General features: G+C 37.1%; 1 protein-coding gene across 1 annotated transcript in view; it reads right to left on the reverse strand.

Annotated features, from left to right (window-relative positions):
• Rpt1 (26S proteasome regulatory subunit Rpt1) overlaps nt 1-26,168 on the reverse strand; it is a 141,294-nt gene that overhangs the window by 43,000 nt on the left and 72,126 nt on the right. The window contains exon 5 of the mRNA XM_067136524.2: nt 18,915-19,083. Coding sequence (XP_066992625.2) covers nt 18,915-19,083 — 169 coding nt within the window. The remainder of the gene's footprint in view (nt 1-18,914; nt 19,084-26,168) is intronic.

The raw sequence follows: 26,168 nt of genomic DNA on the forward strand, positions 1-26,168 counted from the left end.
CTGATCCAGGCCATCTAACCTCATTGATTCCAAGAATGTTCACTGCCATTCTTTCCAATTCCTGAATTGTGTTACGGATTTTTCCAGACACGTATAGACTTTGGATATTCCATTCACCAATTTTCAAAGTGTCTTTTTACAGTTTTGTTTGGTCGGGCCATTTCTCGTGGGTATTTTTAAGATCTGCCACGGACTAGGGACCTTTGCTTTACTTTGTATTGCCACAACCGCTTCTTTTGAGGAAAACTAGAGTAGAAATTTCTCTTTGCTTTCCACTCTGTAGTACTATGGCCATATATGCTGATTCAGCTACGCCTGTAGTTCTCTGAAGATGAACCTTTGCAGCAATTATATCCTATAGCCTCATTCTCAGTACTGGAAGAACTGCATCATGACGTAAATATCATAAGCTTACATAGACTTAACAGTAATAATGGTAAAAGGTGTGCCCAAAAATTGTAGAAAATTCAACTTTACACGAACAATTCTGCTCAGAAATGAACCCTTTTAGTCCTTGGCCTAAGGATAGTTGGAACCCCAACAGATCCACCATCAGTAATACTAGGAAAATATTTATTTTTGCTAGTGGCTTTATGCTGCACCGACACAGATAGGTCTCATGGCGACGATGGGATAGGAAAGGCCTAAGGAGTTGGAAGGAAGCGGCCGTGGTCTTAATTAAGGTACAGGCCCAGCATTTGCCTGGTGTGAAAATGGAAAACCAAGGAAAACCATCTTCAGGGCTGCTGACTGTGGGATTTGAACCCACTATCTCCTGGATGCAAGCTCACCGCCGTGTGCCCCTGACCGCACGGCCAACTCGCCCGGTACTAGGAAGATGAATGAGGCAGTTTCCCATTAATTTCCTCATCAGGCCAGACGGTGAGTCTGCCAAGCCCACCGAGATGCATGCAGCAACCAACTTTATGAACCATACTTTCACACCATTCATCACAGGGAATGGCTGTGTAGAGAATAGCATTATTAGCATCAATCATACCTGACTCGCTTTCATATCGTCAAAGCCGAGGATGAGACTGAGACCAAGACAGAAAAATGAAAATAAACTTGATACAGCTCATACCAGGAGACATAATACAGTCTGCACACTTTATCTCACCAGAGAAGGATCTGGGCAGATAGAGCATATAGAATTACAATATGCCTGATTATTTAGGATGAAATACTACATGCAATAAGGGAAACTGTTCCAATCAAAATATTTATGCGAAAAGCTTATTGAAAAGATTCAAAATATTTTAATACAATATTCTGATCATTTCATAATATCAAAGATTGAAATATACAGTATTATATTGTGCCATTTCACTGTTACGTAAAGTTCCATTCATAACAAGAGCAAAGATGGAGTCCAAACTTCCAAGAACAGCGAATATTAAAATGTCTGGCGATACCACGAGCTATGATGACAGTATTTTCATCAGGCGCTTGTAAAAGGACTAAGGTATAGAAGGCAGTGAAAAGGAACGAAGTGTGAAGATTGTTACGAACAATGATTTAAAAAAAAACAAGTTGGAAGAGAACTACTTTTCATCTTAATTACACACGAAAAGCGACATCGTCTACTACGTAAAAGAAGGTATCGACATTAGATTCATCCAGCGGAAACAAGAAGAGGACTTTATTGACAACTACACTGTAGATCATTAGCAGAAGATTTTTTTATTTCGCTCCGCGAAATTTAATACGCTAAAACCCAAGTACAAAGACTACAACAGGCACACGTCACGACAGTCTCTGCTGACGTATTATCTGATACCAACAGACTTAAAGAATCAAAGGAGTGGAATTCCAACAGTAATCTTTAGAAAGAATATATAAACATAATCTATTCATTTCGAACGTTATAATCAATTATGTTATCCCAAGTTACCAGTTGTTGATAACATCAACTCTTCCAGGAAGAACAACCATTCGCTATAAGCAGATAGTAACTCAACCTTTTCCTAAGATGACGATGTTAATTAAAACTGCATGTTATTCTGTTCCAACTAGTCAAGATATGGACGAGATGTTCTAAGAAGATGGAAGGCGAAACTGCCCAAATGAGCGCTGTAGGATGACACTGCCAGCCGTAAGATGACCGAGCCCAGAGGAGACGTACTCTAGCCTTCCCAAAATACATAGGGAAACGAGAGGAGGCATATCCATATGTCGTGTCCCCCGGACATAAACCAACTACAGGAGTTGCTGAATGAGATAAGTCTATTTTTAAAGTAATGTTTAGATGAATAATATTTATTTCTTTGCTTATTAGAAACGTACCGAGTTGTTCTGTGCGAAAATAACGAAACGATGCAAATAGTGGATTATGAATTAGGTTAAAGGTGATCAGGTAATCTTCACATCCTAAATGTCAGATCCATATGTAGGTAGTCAGTGATTAAAGCCTACGCTCGAAATGTTGTCAATGTAATGTGAGAAAAGTTGGTTTCTCTAAGGTGGTTGGTATATGGTATACGATGTCAAAGGTGAACTCAAGTATGTGTATATGATGGTTGTGACCAAAAATGATAAATTAGAGGCCATCCGTAGGAAGTGCTTGCCAGATGAATACATGTGTTTATATTAATTTAGGGTTATGACAGAACCGAAGCTACAATGCAGTGAATAAGTCCACAAACCATGGTAGAAGTGATACTCTATGTGAGAGGAGAATGAAATACGTAGGGTAAATGCAATGTGTTATATGTTTAATGTGTGAAATAATGGCTGTTTAAAGAATTGATGATATGAGGTTGGTGGATAGGAATAATAGTAATTATCGTTTCTTCATGAATACGATCATGGTTATGTAGTGGTGGACATAATTGCTTCCAAGTTGAGCTTTGCGGAATGTTAGTGAGTTTGTTGTGTCTCTTTTAATTATTCACTTGCGAGCAAACATAGATAGGTTGGTATATGATTGGAATGACACCTGTTGGTTGACAAGTATACCCGAAAGTACCAATGATTTCCCGACTAGGAGGGTAAATTTGAGTATGTTCATACCTTCACAGATATTTTCAGATTCTGAAATTATTCTCAAGTGGAAGGAACGGTAGAGTTACTTCTTAGGCTATATCCGATATCACTGATGGCTGACTGTAGGTATATGAGTTATGACCTTACGATAGGATCTTCACAGAGTAGACCACACAAGCCAATATGTTTTATATGGAATTAGGATAGTATCCACTTGGAAACATAATGCAATCGCACGAATACTCACTTAGAGTAATAAATATGCTCAAGTTACGAGTAGTGTACTTAAGATTACAGATACAATGTTGAATCATTTATTGCAAGTAATTTAAAAAGGGACTTATCAGTATTCACGCAGTGAAACAAAGAAGCATAAACATTCGCACCACATAATGTCGACTACTTGTTTTAATACCATGAAAATATTCTCCCAGGTTAATCTGATTGTGTATCCCTAACACTGTGAACTAGAAGGAAAGAGAATTATCATATTTCAGTAGGTCAACATCAGCTTGAACTGAAAGAGAACAATTAAGTCGAAGGTTTCACAATGTAAAGTAGGAAGATTTTGATTCCAATTCATAAGATTTGATTCCAGACATAGAAATTGCGTCCTGCATATTTGAAACCACCCTCAATCTACAACTTTGTGTATAGTGTATTATACTGTAAATATTCTTTTCTTGTTAGATGCATCTAATACTTTTAATCTAATATTTTTTAATCAAATATTTTTAAATTAATATCTTTAATCTAATATTTTTAATTTAATATTTTTTGATCTACAGTAATATTTCTAATAACGCTAATCTAACGATGATAATCATGTAATTCTGATTTAAGAATCCTAACTTAGTAATATCCGATTTGACGATTTATCTTACTTACCTTAATGATCTTTCATTTAATTTAATTCCTTTTCCAATCAATTTTTCAACCATTCAAGACTTAATCATTGATGTACTGTATTACTGATTCAATATTCTTATTGAGGAATATTTTAATTTGAATGGCAACTTTTTCAGTAGGCACTATTAAGGTTGGACATATTAATCACTTAAGCATTTGTGGTGAACTTCACCCAACATTTTTGTCCGATACTGACATTTCTTAAATTCCTTTCATACCAGAAGTAAAGGTGTTCTAGGCCAATGACTTGTAATAGAGGAGATTAAATGGATATTTAGGCATTTCATCAGATATTCTGACAGGTGATGTGAAATATTTTTAAGAATTTAAAACTAATCCTGTCGAGAATGAGTAAAATACCTAGGTGAAGCCTACAAATTTTTCATTTATAATTCAAGGGAGAATGATATAATGTCCAATTCATGGAATGACATGAATGTATAATAAATGTGGTACGTGAAAGTATAAATTCTTCTTGTAATGTGTATTTTAGAATAGCGACCTACATTTAAGTATTTATGTCATAACAACTTAATTAATTGTAAGGAATTCTAGTCAGTAGAGTGAGGGAGACGTCTTTCGACGCGGTTTAGAGGTTCCTTAGATATAATCTGACATACCCTTCTCATCATTCGGAACTCATAGCCCATATAAATGTATATGATAGCCGTTATAATTGCGAATTAAGCTAGCCTGGATCTTAATGCGTCCTTACCTTGGACGTCGGACGGCGCAATATATTAAGTTACACTAATATAAATTTATATTACACTAATATAAATTTATACATGCAAAAATAAATAAATATATAAATAAATAAATAAATTAATTAATTAATTAATTAATTAATTAATTACCGATGAACTCACTGACAGACTGGGGTGGAACGCTGGTATACTCCTGAGCACGTAAACCCATACACTAAGGGTGCAACTTTACTCTTTCTCCCCTGTATGTAAAGGTAGTGATTTATAGTTACTTTTCTTACTGTTAGTTTTTTTTTCAGTGTCGCTAACCATACAGTTTAGGGATCCTACTTGCCGATGTGACCTCTTACAGTTACCGTTAAGCTGCCACGTTGGCAACGTTCAGTCATGGTTGTTGCCTGAATTACGTATTAACACTGCAAAAGTTTCTATCGCTCATCGTCGCAGGATGTTTACTTTTGGTAAGCTTAAGAACCGAAAAGAAACGCTCACAAATGTATGTTGAGCCGAACACTGACAGAACTTTACATGCATGTTGATACAAAAGGGGGTATTTTTTTTGCGGAGAGCCGCTGTAAAATTCTTCTAAACTTGGTGACATTAGAAAGCGGTCTTTAAGACGAGCATTGCACTGCAATTCAATCAACTCTTAATTGAAATAGCTGTGGAGCACTGTCTGCACTAAGAGAAAATGGTCGAACAAATACATCTTAACACCGCTTGGAGTTCTGATAATTCTGAAAATCTCTTTTCAAACTCTTCTTGTAATTGGCGAATTACCTGCAAGTACTCATCAAAGTCGACACCTTCTTTCACGCTTTCAAGCTATGGAAAATGTCCTGTGTTCCTTGCATGGATCTGGTTTTCCCACAAAATCAATTTTCATTTGAACGCTTGAATTTTTTCCAACAAATCGCAGATATTGTTCTCTTCGCCCTGAAAAGTGTTCAAAGTATTCAGATGGGTGGTAACGTCACTTAAAAATGCCAAGTCCACCACCCACTTATGATCATGCAAAAGAACTTTGCGCCGGCCTTTCACGTCACAAAAGGTATGTATTGCATTCTGCAAGCAAAAAACAGGATGAAGCACATTCGCCTTGCTTAGCCATCTTACTTCTGCATGGTATGGGATATCCAGATACTCCGCTTCGATGTCATCCAAGAACTCTGAATTGACGGTGCAGTATCTTTTATTAAGGTACATAAGGTACATAATATTCTTACATGTATGTATAATCGAGGAACTGAAGATCCATATACAGGTAAGTGGGTCGCCCTATGGTAGAAGTCCAAACTGTGTAATTTGGGAGAGAGCAAGCCCATATGGTAGGCCTATTACGCGTCATAAGAAAATGAGTGGACTGGCTGTGCAGTTCGATCACATTGCTGTGAGCTTGCTTTCAGGAGACGGTAGATTTGAACCCCACAGTTGGCAGATCTGATTTTTTTTTTTTTGTGGTTCCCTCATTTTCATTTCAGGCTAACGCTGTGGCCGTACCTTTATTTAGGCAATAACTGCTTATTTTCATTGAAGTCCTAGCCCTCCTTCCTATCCCATTCTTTCCTTACAACCTGGCTTCATGTGATTTAAGCCAATATATATATATATAAAGATCTGGTAATGTTTGACTCATTAGTCCCCCTGTACATTTCCTCGGTTTCCCTAATGTCGTGAGCTTGAGATACACCAACTTGCAAGCTGAAAATAATGTCTAAACTGCCCCCCATCTCCCCTACTGCTTACTGAAGAAAGACAAAGACAACATCCAAGCAAAAGGATGGACGCCGGGCTGAGTGACTCAGACGGTTGAGGCGCTGGCCTTCTGACCTCAACTTGGCAGGTTCGATCCTGGCCCAGTCCGGTGGTATCTGAAGGTACTCAAATACATCAGCCTCATGTCTATAGATTTACTGGGATGTAAAAACTCCTGCAGGACAAAATTCTGGCACCTCGGCATCTCCGAAAACTGTAAAAGTACTTACTGGAATGTAAAGCTATTAGGATTATTATTAAAAGGAAAGACAGGTATCGTCGGTGTTCAGGCAGAAATGACTACGTCCATTTTTTACAAATTTGAGTTAAATGCAGTAATGGGGTAAAGAAAACATGTTCTACGCGATGGCGTGGTCACTGTTTTAATAGAATGAACCATTTTGGGAGTACGGGTACCCTATCCTCTAATGTGAAGTCCATTTTTGAAGATTGACGTCCAGGAAAAAATTGACTGCCTTAATCACTTAATATGTAACATAGTAGAAGACACTGCAAAATGAACTAGCCCAAAAGATGGATAGCCTCGCAGTAATATAGAATCATACATCATTGATTTCTTAAGACCCATTATATCTCAAAACTATGTTTTTGGGCTTAGTAACTTCTGCCAGAATGCTGACGATATGTCCTATGTAGTAAGGCCTTGAACTTACGGAAACTGCAATAAATTATACAATCTAGATTCTCTCCCCCCCCCACTCCCTTTCGGAATACAGTTATAGTAATGCGTACATTAGAATAAAGGCAGGAAATGTTTAAAATTATTTAAGTGAGTGAAGGAGAGAATGTATGACTAGCTCAGGTTGGTCGGTTCGAATCCGGCAGTATTTGAAGGTGCTCTAATACGCAGTCTCATGTCTAGATCTACCGGTACATAAAAGAACTCATGCGGGACGAAATTCTGGCACCTCAGCGTATATGAAAACCACAGAAGTAGTTACTAGAACTAACAACATTATTATTCTCAATTCCGCAGTGAGCTTGAAAGCTGATCTAATTTCCGTTCACGTAGCTTGACACATTAGTGCTCCTATATGTTTCCTGGATAAGCTTGAAGATATAACCAGCCTGCAAGCTGAAAATATGCGAAATAATCTCCCTCCTTTACTGGTTATTGAAAAGAGAAGGAAACGTTCGCACAAAAGAAAGGCATGAAGTAATTTCTGGAACTTTCGAAAATCACAATGCAAAGCCTTATTAAATAAACTGTATCGTTAAAGACGCACCTCTTTCCAAGAATATGGTTATAATACTGTGTATATCAAAATAAAGACAGAAATATTTAACATTAATTTGAGTGAGAGTGAGAAAGTGTGTTTATTTCCTTAATTCCTCATTGAGCGTGGAAATTGGCTTAATTACTAATATAGTAGAAGTCCGCTATAGCGAGTACGTCTTATAACGAGAGCCCCGTTATAACGACAATATTTTTATGTCCCTTCAAAATCCCAATATTAATATCTGTATTATCCTTCGGTTACAGCGAGAGCCCTATCACTGCCCCATCCGTTATTACAAGCGATTAAGCGTGCGCGATTTTTTCGTTATCGATATTTATGCACCCCAGCGATTATCATGCATGCAATCGATTATCTTCGTATTGTTTCCTCTCTATGTCCACTAGCGAGTTCTCTCGTCGACATTCAAAGGCGATGTCGGAGTCTATTAGTAATAACCGTCGACTGCTGTTCCGTAAAGAAAATTCTAAATGGAAGAGAACATATTTTAGTAATACATGCGTAAATAACATGTCCGGTAACAGTTCTTATGTATAATATAACTATTTATAATAGTTTATTTAAATCCGCCTTGATCAATACACTCATTAAATGAAAGAAACATTATTTATTAAACCATACATGTTTCAGGAAATCTCAACCATTCCCTTCATCAGTGGTTAGATCAAAGAATAACACAATATGACACAATCTTTTGTTTTACAATTTGAAGGAGTATTGTGTCCCAATACATCATATCAAAGAGTAAAGAGAACTTATGAAATATTATAAAAATGATCAATACATACAATTTTGGTTGAACTGAATGAGAACACTATACAAATTTAGAATCTTCAAGTTTTTCTTCTTTTCTTCTTCTTTTTGTTCCTTAAATGATTATATGCTAGCCTAAACAGTGGGTTATCTTCTGTACTTTTCTCACTTAAACTTGATTCAGAATTTCTTTTTCTCTTTTTGCTCTTTAATTAAAGTTGTTTTAGGTTCATTTTTCACTTTATTTATCATTCTATTAATAAATCTGTTGGAAAAAAGAAATTCGTAGTTCTAACTTTTCGAAATAAGCACTCTTATCAACTGGCTAAAATTTTCAGGAAAAAGAACATCAATGTCACATACAAAACGGATAATAATACTAATAAGATAATTTTCAATTCAGATAAAATAGAGAATAAATGCATATTTAATAAATCAGGAATTTACAAACTAACATGCCAAACATGTAAACAACGATACATAGGACAGTCCGGAAGAAGTTTGGCTATAAGGTACAAAGAACACGTTAATGCGGTCAAACATAAAAGATATTCGGCAATGGGAGAACATATGGTTGAAATGAATCATAAATTTACAGACATTTCCAATGACATGAAATTATTACATTCGACCAAAAAGGGAAAACTGATGAATGTTTAGGAAAATTTAGAAATTTACCTTACACAAAAATGTAATTCTGAATCAAGTTTAAATGAGAAAAGTACAGAAGATAACCCACTGTTTAGGCTAGCATATAATCATTTAAGGAACAAAAAGAAGAAGAAAAACTTGAAGATCCTAAATTTGTATAGTGTTCTCATTCAGTTCAACCAAAACTGTATGTATTGATCATTTTTATAATATTTCATAAGTTCTCTTTACTCTTTGATATGATGTATTGGGACACAATACTCCTTCAAATTGTAAAACAAAAGATTGTGTCATATTGTGTTATTCTTTGATCTAACCACTGATGAAGGGAATGGTTGAGATTTCCTGAAACATGTATGGTTTAATAAATAATGTTTCTTTCATTTAATGAGTGTATTGATCAAGGCGGATTTAAATAAACTATTATAAATAGTAATATTATACATTCAGACCAGTCAATACGGACCAAACACAATATTAACCTATCATGGTTAAGTTTATTAACAACAGTTCTTAACTCATTAAAAATAAAGGTTGACTAAACGATTGCTTAATTTTAATGCTAAATACTGCAATTAAGTAAAAATGGGTCACGCATCGAGATAGTGCATAATTGATTTTACAGGTTAGTTTATATTTTCTCGTGTCTGGTTAAATTATGGAAAGGTTATTATCATGTAAATTTAAAGCGAGAAGGTTTCATCGTTTCTCTAGAGGCGCTTGAAGTATGTTTTCATCATATGTATAATACGGTTAGGTTAGGATAGGTGACGCTGTTTGAATAAGGAAACCGAAACGTTTGCCACAAAATGCAATCGATCATCTTTGGTACGGTATAGTTTTCTCACTATGTGCATTTGCGAGCTCTCTCTTCGACATTCGAAGGCGATGTTGGAGTCTATCAGTATTACCCAACGACTGCTATTCTCTAAACAAAATTCGAATGAAAGAGAATAACAAGTTTTTGTAATAAATGCGTAAATAACGTGGCCGATAGCAGTTATTAACTCGTTAAAAATAACGGCTGAAGTAAACGATCTCTTAATTTTAATGCTATACACTGAAATTAGCTTGAATATGATATACCTCAAGATATGGCAGAGTACAGCACAGATTTCAGAGGATAGTTCATATTTTCTCGCGTCTAGTTAAATTTCGGCAAGGCTCTTCACACATAAATATTTAGCGAGGATAACTAATTTCTCTACATGCGTATCAATTATGTTTACACGACACATATACCGTACGGTTAGGTTAGGTCACGCTATTTGAAAAAGAACTCTGGAGTAATACCGTATTTCTCCGAATCCAAGACGTTTTTTCCCCCCCCCCCCTCAGAATCTCATGCGAAAAATCAAGGGTCATCTTGCATTCGTGGCCTAACAGTAATGAATACCACTGGCAACTCTCGCGGTAACCCCGTTTCTTCTTTTCACCCCTGCACGCACACAGACAATTCGTTGACAATAAGCGACCCCTCTTTATTATACATCGCTAGCCGTGACAACCAGTTTTACAGTGCCTGTGTGTAACGTCACTGGATCTCAGGAAATAGTGAAGAGAGAATGAGATACTATTAGCCTCCACAAACACGTTTCTCGATTCTGGAGAATGGCATCAAAATATGAGAGCCTTCGACTTCTTAGAAAGGCCACGGCTACTCAGTGGCAGAGTTATAACGTGTCTACTGTACCTGACTCTTAGTAAAATAAAGTTTTATAGACCGCAAGAATATTTTCGTGATGGATAATCGTAAAGATACGTGGAACAGGTATTGACGGCAAGTTGTCAACGGGTTCTCGTCGATATTATGCAAATTTTAAGTTACCGGTAATGGTTATTAAACACTCGGAAATGTAGAATAATTGTGCAGCCGCAAGAAAATATGGCGTAGGCCTAACTAAGTCAATATTTGGCGTCAGCGCGAAGACAAAGATACAAAAAATGCAATCAGTGGTCCGCAACAAGGACGCTTTAAAGAAGTCGAAAATGAAATTGAGAGGTATGTGCACGAAAAACGCAAGGCGGAAAGGCCATACAGTGGCGCAATAAACTCGTTCATTGACGTTCAAAGTACGCGATTAGGCCTAGCTATCCGCTGAAGTTGGCCGAACCCGGCAAGCGAGACGTGCATGTAGCGGTAGCCGGTTATATCTGACACTGAGTAAAAGTACCATGAAAGTTTTTATAGACAGCAAGAATATTTTCCTGGCGGATTGCTGTATTGTAGAGACGCATGGAATAGGTATTGCCGGCAAATTTTCAATCGGTTCTCTTCGGTATTATGATGGCAGTTTTAAGTTAATGGTCATTAAACCTGCGGAAATAAAGAATAATTGTGCAGCCGCAAAAAAGTGCGGCATAACGAAAGCCAATGTCCGGCGTCTAAAAATTGTATAAAAATGCGTACTGTACAACAGAGGCATTCATATGATTTTACAATGCACTTTTTGAGCATGATCAAAATTTTTTGAAGGTAAAAGTAGGGTTCGCCTTGGATTTGGAGAAATACGAAACTGTAATTTTTTTCAGAATGAAATGAAGCATACACTTTCACGTAGTATCGGATTTTTAAAAATAACAAACAAATCGTAGTGTGGATACCATCCGCAGAAAAGTAAGTTTTGAACAAATTGATTGCAGTTTCATACCAATTTTAATGTGTATGGGGGGTTTTCCGACTTTTATACAAAACTCTGATATAACAACAATCCGTTATAGCGAGTAAATTTTCCGCTGTTGTGAATTCTCGCTATAACGGACTTCTACTGTATCTTGATTTATTTCATCTTAACTTTTCTCATTTACTAGCGTAAGGGAACATTCATTATTATTCATTATCGATCCTTTGAGGTTAATTTGTTATGGTTACGTCTGGTGATTTTAATATGTAACTAGTCAGGCTAGCAACCAAAGAGGATAGAATAGAATAGAGATGAAACTCAATGATAAATTTCGGTTCCAAGCCACTTGGCGCTAGTAGTTTTAGTCTCTTTTCCGAGATAGCGCCACAGTGTGCATTCTGGTGCAATACCTTAGTATTACTATCAACAGATAGCGCGGAGAATTAACATCCGGCGCAGTGACGCACATCCGGGTATGCTTACGGCTCCTCCCCCATCCTTTTGCCTGCCCTTTCCCCCCCCCGCCACCAAACGGCGATAATAATGCAGTTCTACTACTTCCATGCCCAATACATTGTAATTCATATATTTTTATTTCCAAGTACTTACTATGTTGTAAATAATGATCTGATACCCCTAGTTCGTATGGCGTACTATGTTACTGAGAACATAACCTCACACCTCAAAGCAGCTTTAACTTCAAATGAATGATTGACACATTAACACAAAGCTGATATTATAAAAAAAAATAAGAAATCCCTTCGAAAGCAAGACAACAGAGCACACCATATGCAAGACAATGGGGTATCACATCAATATCCAAGTACCACATGAAAATAAAAATAACAGAATTAAATGCACTGAGACAGGAAATATATAGAACTACATTAATAGAACCATTCAGCTTTCAGCCCCTGATGTGTACTCAAACAGGAAATACAGGATTTCAGGAGGACTGGCGAAGATATATTTCAAATAAACAAGCACAAGGAACAAAGATTTACAGCACAAGCACATGAGCACTTGGAATTCAAACAACACAAATACTGTAGCATCATGGAAACTATCGATTTAAAATTGATATAAGTTCGAACAAGGTTAATCGATTGGGGAAAGTCGAATTCGATGCAATTCAGCAATATTATCTCCACAATGCTTGATGTTTTATGACTAATTAATTTGTGAGAAGTGCCCAATGATTGAGTTAGACTTGAAATACTTCACTTCGAGACAAACTGCCTTTAATTATTAACAACGCTCATTTCAAGCTTACTTGCGTGCCATCTACAGAACGTGTATATAACTATTTACACGTTATGAATGACCTACAGCGCCATGTAGAAAAAGAGACTGAAACTACCTGAAGCTAGCTACAGATTGGAACCAAAAGCCCTATTAGAGTTTCACCCGCCTGCTAGCAACAGTGATCAGCCATTACAAAAATGAGAATTGGGCAGCAATACAGTAGAAGTCCGTTATAGCGAGAATTTACAACAGCGAAAAATTTACTCGCTAAAACGGATTGTCGTTATATCTGATTTTTGTATAAAAGTCGGAAAACCCTTCATGCGCATTAAAATCGGTATGAAAAGGCAATCATTTTGTTCAAAACTTGTGTTTCCGCAGTTGATATCCACACTACGGCTTACTTGTTTGTTATTTTTCGTAATCCGATACTACGTGAAAGTGTATGTTTAATTTCATTCTGAAGTACTGTATTTCTCCAAATCCAAGATGAACCCCACTTTTCCCTTCAAAAAATTTAAATCAGGCTCAAAAAGAAGTTTGTAAAATCATATGAATGCCTTGTTGTACATTAGGCCTATGCATTTTTAGACGCCGGACATTGACTGACGTCACGCCATTTTTTTTTTTTTTGTGGCTGCACAATTATTCTTTATTTTCGCGGGTTTAAGGACCATTAACTTAACATTGGCATCATAATACCGAAAAGAACTTGTTGAAAATTTTCCGGCAATACCTATTCAATCTACCTATTCAACCTACAATACAACGATCCATCAGGAAATTATTCTTGCTGTCTACAAAACTGTTATTTTTACGCAGCGTCAGATATAACCGGCTACTGCTACACGCACGTCTCGCTTGTCGGGTTCGGCCAAATTCAGCAGCTAGCGATGTATAGGCCTAATTGCGAACGTTGAAAGTCAACGAACGAGTTTATTGCGCCACGGTATGGCCCTTCCGCCCTTGCGTTTTTCGTGCACATACCTCACAATTTCATCTTTGACTTCTTTAAAGCGTCCTTGTAGCGGACCACTGATGCTTTTTTTTGTACAGTACCGGTACGCATTTTTTAGCTCTTTGTCTTCACGCTAACGCCAAATACTGGCTTTAGTTAGGCCTATGCCGTATTTTCTTGCGGCTGCACAATTATTTTACATTTTCGAGTGTTTAATAAACATCAACTTAAAATTAGCATCATAATATCGACTAGAACCCGTTGAAAATTTGCCGGCAATACCTTTTCCACGTATCTTTACAATACGACTATCTATCACGAAAATATTCCTGCTGTCTATAAACCTTAAGTTTACTAAGCGTCAAGTACAATAGACGTGTTATGACTCTGCCACTGAGTAGCCATGGCTTTTCTAAGAATTCGAAGGGTCGCATGTTTTGATGCCATTCTGCAGGTTTGAGAAACACACAGGCACTGCACAACCGGTTGTCGCGACTAGCGATGTGTAGTAAAGAGGCGGTCGTTTATTGTCAACGAGTTCTGTGCGCGTGTGGAGAGCAGCAGCGTGTTTACCTCTGTAGTTGCCAGTGGTATCAATTAACTTACTGTTAGGCCACGAATGCAACAACCCTTGAGTTTTCGCATGAGATTCTGAGAAAAAAGTTTTGGATTCGGAAAAATACGGTATCACTCCAGAGATTTCTGTGGCAAACACCTCAGCTTTCTTCTTCAAACAGCGTCACCTAACCTAACCGTATATGTAGCCTATCATGAAAATATATTTGAAACGCATGTAGAGAAATTATCTCCACGCGAAAAATTTACATGTAAATAGCCGTAACTAGACGCAAGAAGATATGAAATATCCTCTGAAATCAGTGATGTACTCTGCCATATCTTGAGGTATATCACATTCTTACTTAATTTCCGTATATTACATTAAAATGAAGATATCGTTTACTTCAGTCTTTATTTTTAACGAGTTAAGAACTGCTATCGGCCACGTTATTTACGCATTTATTACGAAAACCTGTTATCCTCTTTCATTTCAAATTTTCTTTAGAGAACAGCAATCGATGGGTGTTACTAATCAACTCAAACATTGCCTTTGAATGTCAACGAGAGAGATCGCAAATGCACAAAGTGAGAAAACTATACCGTACCGAAGATGATCATCGCATTTTGTTGCAAACGTTTCAGTTTTCTTATTCAAACAGCATCACGTATCCTAACTTAACACTTCAAGCGCCAGTAGAGAAACTATAACTTTCTCGCTATAAATTTTCATAATAGCCTTTCCGTAATTTAACCAGACGCGACAAAATATAAACTAACCTCTGAAATCAATTAAGCACTCTGCCATATCTCGAGGTTTATCCCATTCTTACTTAATTGCAGTATTTAGCCTCAAAATTAAGCGATAGTTTAGTCAGCCTTAATTTTTAACGAGTTAACAACAGTTATCGGACACGTTATTTACGCATTTATTACGAAAATATGTTCTCTTTCATTTCGATTTTTCTTTACGGAACAGCTGTCGGCGGGTATTACTAATCGACTCCGACATCACCTTCGAATGTAGACGAGATAAATCGCTAGTGCACATAGCGAGGAAACGATGCCGAAGGTAATCTATGGCATGCAATATCATCGCTGGGGTGTATAAATATTGGTAATGGAAAAAATCGCGCGCGCGCTTAATCGCTCGTAATAACGGATGCGCCAGTGATAGGGTTCTCGCTGTAACCGAAGAACGATACACAGTTTAATATAGGAATTTTGAAGGGACAGGAAAAAGTCGTCGCTATAACTGAGTTCTCGTTATATGCCGTACTCGCTATAGCGGACTTCTACTGTATTTACTTTCTAGTGTGTGGCCTTACATGGCAATTACTATAATCTGAAATGGCCTAAAGAGCTTGAATGTTGTAATTAACACAGTTGGTGAAATTAAATTACGATTCCCTTGTGGGAACTTAAGTTTTGAAATAAATGACTTTAAAAAATTCGGATTAAGCTGAACACGCAATATTATGCTCTTGGCATTAAAAGGTTTAAATTACATGCATAGAAAATATCTAGATACAGTAGGAATCTATTTTAATACCACAAACTGCAAGATGTTAATAATCAATACACTGATATCAAAATATAATTATTGTTTCTAAAATTTGCAATATGTCACAACTGTATAACGTTAGAAAATTAAGCAGTTTGCCGTATTGAAGAGCAATATAATGTAAAACAAAGAGCTAAAGGTTTCCATCTACTCAATACTATTTATTGTAACCTTAAAAAAGTTACATATAATTAATGAAACTATTTTTGGTCTTACAAGAGACCATCACCAGTCAAAATCAATAAATTGTATCTATAATTCATGTCTTGCCTTAACTTTTAATGATTTTGACAAAAGGTTTAAGCGACATGCACGGAAAATAGCTAGATAGCGTAGGAATCTATTTTAATATCACGAGCTGCAAGATATTAATAATTGATACACAGATTTTTTTCCCCCCCATTCTGCAATTGTATCTTTGATAGACTTGAAAGCAAGGAAATGACCCCCCAACTAGTTGCTGGCAAGGAGGAGGTAAGTTCAGTGGTGGGTCGGTCACCTTTCAGCTTCTGAACCAGCTGCATGGTACTGCATTTCCTCAGTACTGAGATGGAATGGTTATACCGCCATGACTCGGTTCCCCAGAGCCTCATCTGTAAAAGCAGGTTACTGCACCTAAACAGGATGGACAGAAGCAGGATCCCCAAAGCAGTCATAAACTACTGTCCCGGTGGGAAGAGATCTCTGGGACGCCCCAGGAAGAGATGGCGTGAAAATGCAAATCTTTTGTATAGACCGTAACAGTTCTATAGAACTAATACCTGAAAGGATGATACACTGACATCAAAATATAATTATTGTTTCTATGCAACCGATTGATGGATGACATCCTGCAATATATCGCTGTTTTCACTGAATTTTTTTTTTTTTTTGCTAGGGGCTTTACGTCGCACCAACACAGATAGGTCTTATGGCGACGATGGGATAGGAAAGGGCTAGGAGTTGGAAGGAAGCGGCCGTGGCCTTAATTAAGGTACAGCCCCAGCATTTGCCTGGTGTGAAAATGGGAAACCACGGAAAACCATTTTCAGGGCTGCCGATAGTGGGATTCGAACCTACTATCTCCCGGATGCAAGCTCACAGCCGCACGCCTCTACGCGCACGGCCAACTCGCCCGATACTGAAAAATTTGTTTGAAATAAAAATGAAATAGATATTCATAAAAATCATGAATTACGTAAGAATGTGCAAAAATAACAGATTCGCTTAGATGGTTGCATCATTTTGAATTAAACATAACGTCCACTACATACAACAATTCAATAATAACTATACATGACATAACTATACTATACATGCAAAGTGAAGCACTGTACTCTAAGAACGTAGGCTACATCCCCAAACTCGCTTGATTTGGATACTGAAGCTCAAAATTCAAAATTTACATTCGACCTCAGCCCCTGACCCCTGACAGCAAAGCAAACCGAAGGTTTCTGGAGAGCGCACTGCGGCTTCAGGCTACAAATACGAACAAAATGAACGTTCGGCTTACTCCATACACTTTCAGAACTGAAGCCTTAGTACGCCGCAGAGTGAAATTTACAGTAGGGAATAAAACATGCGTGATTTCCCAGAAGGCAACACAATATGTAAGACTGTTTAATAACCAACAGAAATTCATGCTTGGTGGACGCAGAATAACTCTGCGCCTGACTATTGGCCTACCACTACATCACATAGCGTTGGAGGGAGATGGAACAGCAAGCTTGTATGTCGATATGACGATCAATCGGGATTTAGAATTTGTCGGGTTCAAAATCAATGAACAACAGATCCAGGAGAAACGATACTTTGAGGAACGAGAAATACAGCTTCCTTTAAACCCAGATTTTATTGGATATGTTCTCAGATCTGGGAATGATTATGGTTCCACCACACAGTAAACTGAGAATGAAATTGGTCTACTGCTTACAATTTCGATGTCATACAGAAGAATGTATGTTTTCACTGCTTACAATTTCAATGTCATACAGGAGAATGTATGTTTTCATCAGAAGTAAAAGAAAAATGATGTACTATTGCTGTCACAAACAAGAGTCTGCTTTTTGTTTTTAAATGCTGAAAATGACAAGGTTATGGGTGAAACTGATGTTGAAGAGGAACTATTTTATTTTTATTACTAAAAAATGATGAAAATTCTTCCATATGCTGCAATTATCAAGCTACAGAGATGAAGGTCTATCACTACAAGACCAATGCTGGAAAGTCACAGCAATTTGGAAGTAATAAAGGCTTTTCTAATTTAGATGTCTCAGAGCTAAACATGTACTGATGGTAAGTAAATCCTGAAAATGGCAAACAATGATCATGTTAATGACACAACTTATGAGCGACTCTTCTGACAGGCAAATAGTGGAAATAATGAAGAGCTGCATGTAATTTGTATATTGTGCAGGGATGATTGAGCTAACTGTAATACAGCAGAGATTAATAGCTGTTATCAGAACAAGAGCTAAAGCAAGCCATGCAATCACCATTCATTCAGGAAACAAATGAAAGTATGAACTTCCCTACCGCAAAACAGAGAACTACTGAACACTGCAGCAAATTAAGTGACGAATTTGCAATAATCAATGATGTCATTAAAAGTAACATGCCAGAAAAAGAAATCAAAAACTAGTATTCTATGGAAGGCTATGAAACATTCAACAATACCTTTTCATTTACTGCTTTGAATTTACAAATAATTAACAGTATCACTGAAAATTTATGAACTGCTCTACGATGAGCAAAATCTCCAAAGTTTAAATCTTATAAAAATCCTACATTAGCAGAAACAGCAAATTTTCTGAAAATGTTCAAATATTCATGAATATATGAAAAATTATACTAATGAAAGTTATGAAATAATTTAGGTTATTGGAAATTACAAGCACATGTGTGTGAAATGTAAACGAACAAAATCAAGTACAAATGCTGATTATAGAAAAATCACAGGTATTTTCTTACATGAAGTAGAGGAGTTTCAACAACTTCCCTAAGCTTTTCAATCTGCTCTTTGCACCCACCAACATCACTGTATGTTACATCAGGCTTCTCTTCTACTTGCATCATTGTAACAGTAGGGTCAATCTTTGGTGGCAGTGGGATATGAATCTGGTACTTGTTACGGTCAACCCTGGAAATGCACATTATAATTTAACATACTGGTAAAGACCACAAACTAATAAAGAGGTTGGGAATATATACAGATGATAAACACAATGAGATGTCAAATTAGCAGGACAGGAATGTGAACAGGAGCATATACTATACAAAGATGGAGCAAAGGAACAATGAAAAACTCCACTTCATCACACACCTCCTGATTATGTTGGGAAGGAAAAACAAACTTGTCAGAGCCTGAGAAGAAACAGATATACAAAACCTGGGAACTAATGAGGAAAGAATCCATTCCATCATCATCATCATCATCATCATAGAGCCTTTCCAGCATATGCAGGTTGTAAATGAGCGCTCTCCAATCTTGTCTGTCCAAAATGGTTTTGTTACTCATGATGAATTCCCAATTCCATCCTCTGTTCTCCATATCGTAACTCAGTCTATCCATCTTTTCCTCAGTCTACCAACCAGTCTTCTGCCTGTTAGCCTTGTAACCGTACAAAAGTACGATCCCCTGATTTTAGGTTAGGAAATTTTCGTAAAATAATTTGTAATACAAAGTAGTAAAAATCATGTGATTTTGTTCAGTTGAGATGTAAGAACATAATATTATAAGAAGAATTTGTAGTTAGGGAATACCGAATATGTATATCATCACATTTTGTATAATTTCAGTGTAGATTCTTCAAAGTTGTGCAACATGGGAACAGTGACTATATCGGTAAAGAAGGCTGAAGTCAGTTGAAAGTAATGCATCAAGTGGCTTGAAAACCCAAGGTACAGTCTGAAGATTGTAATTTATCAATATGGATGAATTGTGAGTTCGCTAATTTTCGTATCGGTTGCTCGGTACCCAATCAGAAAGCTCTGATTTTAAACGAAGGTGCGTTAACAGAGAGATACTTGAAGAATTGCCAAGGAGAGCATTGCTACCAGTGAACTTTGGGAGACTCTACAGCCATGTGGAACAAGACTGTATATACCCATGCGTGCAGGCGACTGTTTTCATTACGGATTCAATCCGAGGTCTTTATGAAGTCATTTTCTGTATTCATTCTGTGGAAGAAGCAAGGAGTTCATTCTCTGGAAGAATGTACAGTACATGGAGTTTTATATGTAAACTGGAGCTAATATGTTATTTTGCATAGAACTGATTATTTATCATGTTTTTTCTTTTCACGTCCCACTAACTATTTCTAACAGTTTTCAGAGATGCCAAAATTTTGTCCCGCAGGAGTTCTTTCATGTGCCAGTAAATCTACCAACACGAGGCTGACGTATTTGAGCAACTTCACACTCCACCAGACTGAGCCAGAATCAAACCTGCTAAGTTGGGATCGGAAAGCCAGCACCTCAACCGCCTAAGCCACTCAGCCAGACAAGAACTGATTATTGCCAGATGAAACAGTTGGCTAAGTGTTCACTGCCTGGTCATTGTTTCATTCAATTGACATGGCATTCGTCGTTCACTGATTCTACATTGTGAAATTGTTTGGATAGATTCACATAGTATAGTGAGGTGACTTGGATTTTTACCTCATGTAGTTACAATACGTGGTGACTTTATTCCATGGTGATGGTATTATTTTGTTCATGCATAAGAGGTAAAGAAAGATACAGCAATCTCATCCATATGAAATCACTCTGAAGCCTGGCCTTCAAAACTATGTACATACATCTGTGAACCAAGGAGGCTATTCATGTACATCAATACCTCGGAGCAACACGAGGGGACAAACCAACCTTTGGAAATAGCTGATGGAAGCTGGGAGGACTCAAGGCATCGGTCTGAAAAGGAAGTGTCTGTGATTAAGTTTAGGAATGACCTCAGCAAAAACAGGGCATCGATGTGTAAAGAAGGTCTTTACTAGATAAAGTGGAATTCCAACAGCATCAGGCAGTGCCTAATGGAATATTACCTTGAGGTATGTAATATACGTAAGTGTAAATAATTACATCAAAACTTAGTGTAGCTAAATTGTGGGTATATTGCACATCTGTGGTTTGTCAATTTTAGAGACATAATTTACGAGTTTGTTTAGCGGCAAGATGAGTTGGTATCATCAGATGATTGCTGTTTTTGTTTCGGGAGTAAATTCACATAGTTAAACTTATGGCAATTCATCTTGTGGGTGGAGTACAGAAAATACCCGGATTCACTTTCAGGGTTAAAAAGTCGCAGGTAAGATAATGAAGCAAGTTTGGAGCCTTATGACAGTCACCTTGCGAGAAGGAGTTTGTTCATGCTCAACTGAGTTATTTATTTCTGCAAATATTTTGCAGCTGATGCCCATCTTCATTACCACTTTTGTTATACATTTTGTTAGTTATATTTTATTTACATTACAGTCTCCAAAGTTTAAATAAGTTTAATCACACGGTATTCTTGTGCTGTTCATTCTTTTTACATGCCTAAACAGTTTAAGTCTGGTTGGCCCTAGTTTTCCCTTCAAAGGTTCAGTTAATCCTGGTTTATTCAGATCTCTCTACTCTTTATATGATCAAATCGTATTTTCTGGAAGCAGTTCTAAGAAAATTCATCACACAAGCATTAGGCTTGCAAATGTCCTTTGATATATATAATGTATAAGAATGGAAATAAGATAAGACTCGTTCAGCGTGTTTTTTGTTTAGGAACATTCCTGTCCCATTCTATGAAGGTAATCCCAAAAATAAGGTCTCCTATTTTTTATAAATACATAGACCTGTTTATTTCTACAATGGTTTACATCAATTTACAGCTTCAATATTTAGCTATTTTCCTACATAATCACCATTTTGGTCGATTAATTTTGTAGGTGCTGTGACAGTTTTTGTATGCCCATGTCATACAAGCTCACTGCCAGTTGTCATGACTTTACCGGCAGACTGTGTTTGCTTCAATTTCTGCGGCTTTGGTGAAGAGGGATGCCGCTACTGGCGTGATTGTTGCTTGGTCTCAGGTGTAAAATGGAACGCCCAGGTTTCGTCACCCATGACAACTGAGTCCAAACAGTTGTCCTGTTCGGCTGCAAGGCGTTGAAGAAATGTGCGGGAAGAATCAACTCGTTGCCGCATGTGGTCTTCAGTCAGCATGCGTGGCACCTATCTTGCACACATCTTCCGGTATTTCAACTTTTTCATTAAAATTCTCTGAGCGGCGCTTCGGGAAACCTCAGGAACCAAAGTGCAGAGATCATCCAGGGTGATCCGCCGATCTTCGCGCATGATTTGCTCAATCTTCACGACTGTCTCGATGGAAATTGACGGTCTACTGCTCCTTTGTTCGTTCGTCAGTCTGACCAGCTGCAAACTCTCTACACCACTTATGAATAATTTTGACATCCATGCATGACTCACCGTACACTTCCCTCAACTGGCGATAGATTTCAATCAATTCAGTACCTTTTGCGTTCAAAAACCGAATAAATGCGCGCACTTCGCAGTAATATACAACGGGAGCTCCATTCTCAACGGCTGCCAAGCCAAGACTGAGTGCCACAGTGTGGCATGCGCATGTTCATATGCGAGCGTGGGAAACACCCTTCACAATATTGTGACCAACAGCCACAAAAACAGAGTTCTGTATTTATAAAAATAAAGGAGACCTTATTTTTGGGATTACCCTTGTAAGTTTCACATGAGACTGTAGAAATTGGATCCTTTGATTACTCTACTCAGTAATTTTGGCTCTGCCCAGGCATTCTATCCATCATGCTACCCAGATATCTGAATTGGTTTACTACTTCAACCTGTTGGTCATGCAGTTGTATGTTGCACCTGCTAAGCTTCATTTTTCCATATTCTTCAAACTTGATTTTCCACATATTAAGTTTGATTTGTACTCCCTCCTCTATTTCATCCAATACTGATATACAATCCACATACATCAAAGCCTGTAGTTCTCCATTTCCTACTCCCTTTAGGTCTTTCCCACTATGAATAGAACAGGTGAGAGGGCACTTCCTTGTTGTACTCCCAAGGTTGTCTCAAAACCATTCAGAGTATCCATCTCCAATATGAATCGTGCTGATGATTTATTATAGTGGAAGCCATTTCTTTTCACTTTCGACTCCGTTAATTTATAAGTGTTAATTTCTTCAGTGTGTCAAAACTTATTAATGATAAAATTCCTGAAAAAGAAAACATTTCACAACAGATTATAAATTAGTTGTGACTCTGCTGCTTGTTCTCCCACTTATTTTATCAGCACTTACAGTACCTTAATTTTCTCAGATAATTGTCACCATCAGCCTAATCTGTATTGAACCAAGTAGCCATTTTTGGTCTCTCATTCTCTCTCCATCTCTTCTTCACTGAATTCGTGGATCTTTCTCTGCGTTGATAGAGAAGAATCTTCTTAGGCGCTTTCCAAAAAGACATTTCCAGTTTTTCTGATTATTGTAAATAAAGTCAAATTGTCTGGACTTTCATTTCTTTTAGCATAACCTTATGTATCCCATTTTGTGTAGACTGCTATTCAGGACATGTAATTCATTTCACTGCTGTGAGCCTAGGGATATGGATAATTCTTAGAGCCCATGCTGTACAGCCATATCTTAAGAGTTGGTTTGACTAATGAGCCGAACTAGGGAAACATTTTCTTGCCATGAGTGGGCGACTACCTTTTCCCTGAATCGAACGCTTAGTCCCGCGGCGTCTTTCTCCTATCGAGCTCTACGACTTGGTAACAATTTTTTTTTCTTGTACCGTTCTTATGGGTGACTATTTATCTAGAGCCGTGCTACAGTGCCTATCTCACCTTTCGGTCCTCCTCAGCAATCAAGAAAATTCAATGTTCGAACAATATCTCAGGGAATAAGTTACATCAGCATTTCTTTTTTACCGTGAATCCGACTGGGATTACCCTCTCTACCTTTCATTACATGCGAACATCGATTGGAATATTTGGTCATGAAGACTCGGTTTCAAACTCAATTAATTACCATCTTCAGGTACGATATTACCTTAAATTAATCTTATAATCTATAAATAATATAAAATCACTTAAATTCTAAATTATTAATATTTATTCAAAATGATATCATATTTTCAGATGAGCTAAATGTTTTCTAAATATTTTGTATGTACATTGGTATTTCATCCAAACAAAAAAAAATCTTGAAGTCGTCCTTGAAGTCCATGATCATTGATCAAAAACTACCTCATTATTGCCTATGGTCTCATCCTATCAAATAATTCTTCCCCTAAAATTTTTCATGGATTAAGATTGTTCGATGAATTCATCCTGACTTATTATGAATTACAATCTATCTTCATCTTCTCATTCTCTTATTTAAAAAAATTATAATTGTATAGTTCTTTATATTGACATTTAGAAATTAATTAGATTAATGAATTAGCTTGAAATTGTGTAAATGACACAACAAGAGTAAAATAAAAATGAAACTCTTTTATGAATAAAGTCAAATTCTTGTGAAATATAAGATTCTACTGTTAAGCTCCAGCAGAATGTCGATTTCTGACATACATCCAGTTTCGGTTATATTGGTATTATAAATTTGCTCATTCAGGACAAATATTTCAGATTCCCCATGGGAATCAACATCTATATCATCTGATGGCCAAGCAGGCATCAATTTTTGATAATGAGACAAAGTCTCTTAGTGCATCGGCACTGCCGGTGGCTCCGGTTAGCCTACGCAGTGGCCTCCACGGTACGCACTAGCCAGCGTATTGGTAGGTGTGCTATGTACCAACTGATGAGCCCACCCTAGCACACGAGGGCGAAACGCTGGCAACCAAGAATGAGTTAGCTGGAAAATTTATAATGTCCAATGACGGACCATTTACATTGGTATTATAAATTTGCTCATTCAGGACAAATATTTCAGATTCCCCATGGGAATCAACATCTATATCATCTGATGGCCAAGCAGGCATCAATTTTTGATAATGAGACAAAGTCTCTTAGTGCATCGGCACTGCCAGTGGCTCCGGTTAGCCTACGCAGTGGCCTCCACGGTACGCACTAGCCAGCGTATTGGTAGGTGTGCTAGGTACCAACTGATGAGCCCACCCTAGCACACGAGGGCGAAACGCTGGCAACCAAGAATGAGTTAGCTGGAAAATTTATAATGTCCAATGACGGACCATTTATATTGGTATTATAAACTTAAGAATCCGAGATTTTTTTTTTTTCCCTTTTTTTTTTTTTTCTTTTGGTAAGTAAGCTTAATTATCTGTCTAGGCTCTTCAACTAACTTTATCTTTCAGAAAACACACGCAGAATAAGAAATGTTTCATGATTGTAGCTCGTAATAGCTACCTACGTTAATATATATATAAACACACACATATATATATATCATTATTCATGACTAGATGTGATCAAAATATTCCTATGAAACCTGTAAAATCTTCAAGATAGACTCAACACCTTTGCATTCAAGGTTATACTATGTCGCATCGCTTAATAAATTCAATTATATGTTTGCAATAATTCAAGGCACACATTAGAGGACAGTTCCTAATCCAGTAATAGCGATAAGCTAATATTACGAGGACACTAATTTCATACCTGCCGACACTAATCTAGTGTTTCAGCTTAAATCAAGTTAAATATCAAATAGGATGTGGAAATTTTCTTTCAGGTTGCCATAATAGCCTGAGTTGTAGGTTAATTGAGATTAATTTCTGATGACCATACTTCATTAACATCCTGTAAACCCATCTTCAATTTGCCAATACGTCACATATAGATTATTCGAGGTTACGTCGCTTTAAGCATTAAATAAAACCATAATTCTACACTACGTTACATACACTCTCATTAATTACTTATACGTGAGATTCTTTCCTCAAACGACCTTCCATTTATTATCATTCCCCAAACAAATATTCAAGGATATCTATTATTTATTATTCGCACTCCCTATCTCATATTTCCATCATATCCTTACATCACCGCATACATAAACTTCATTTGATCTATTCAATGTAACGCTCGATTTGAGTAATTCCATATCCCAATGAAATTACAATATTATGGATCGACAACTTCTATTTCTGACAATATGCACTTGATTTGTCAAAATATACATATAAATATAACCCATATTTACTCACGTTTGGCAATAAGTTGATATTAATGATGATCTT

This window comes from Anabrus simplex, chromosome 1, assembly GCF_040414725.1.
Source record: "Anabrus simplex isolate iqAnaSimp1 chromosome 1, ASM4041472v1, whole genome shotgun sequence".
NCBI classification, from domain to species: Eukaryota; Metazoa; Arthropoda; class Insecta; order Orthoptera; family Tettigoniidae; genus Anabrus; species Anabrus simplex.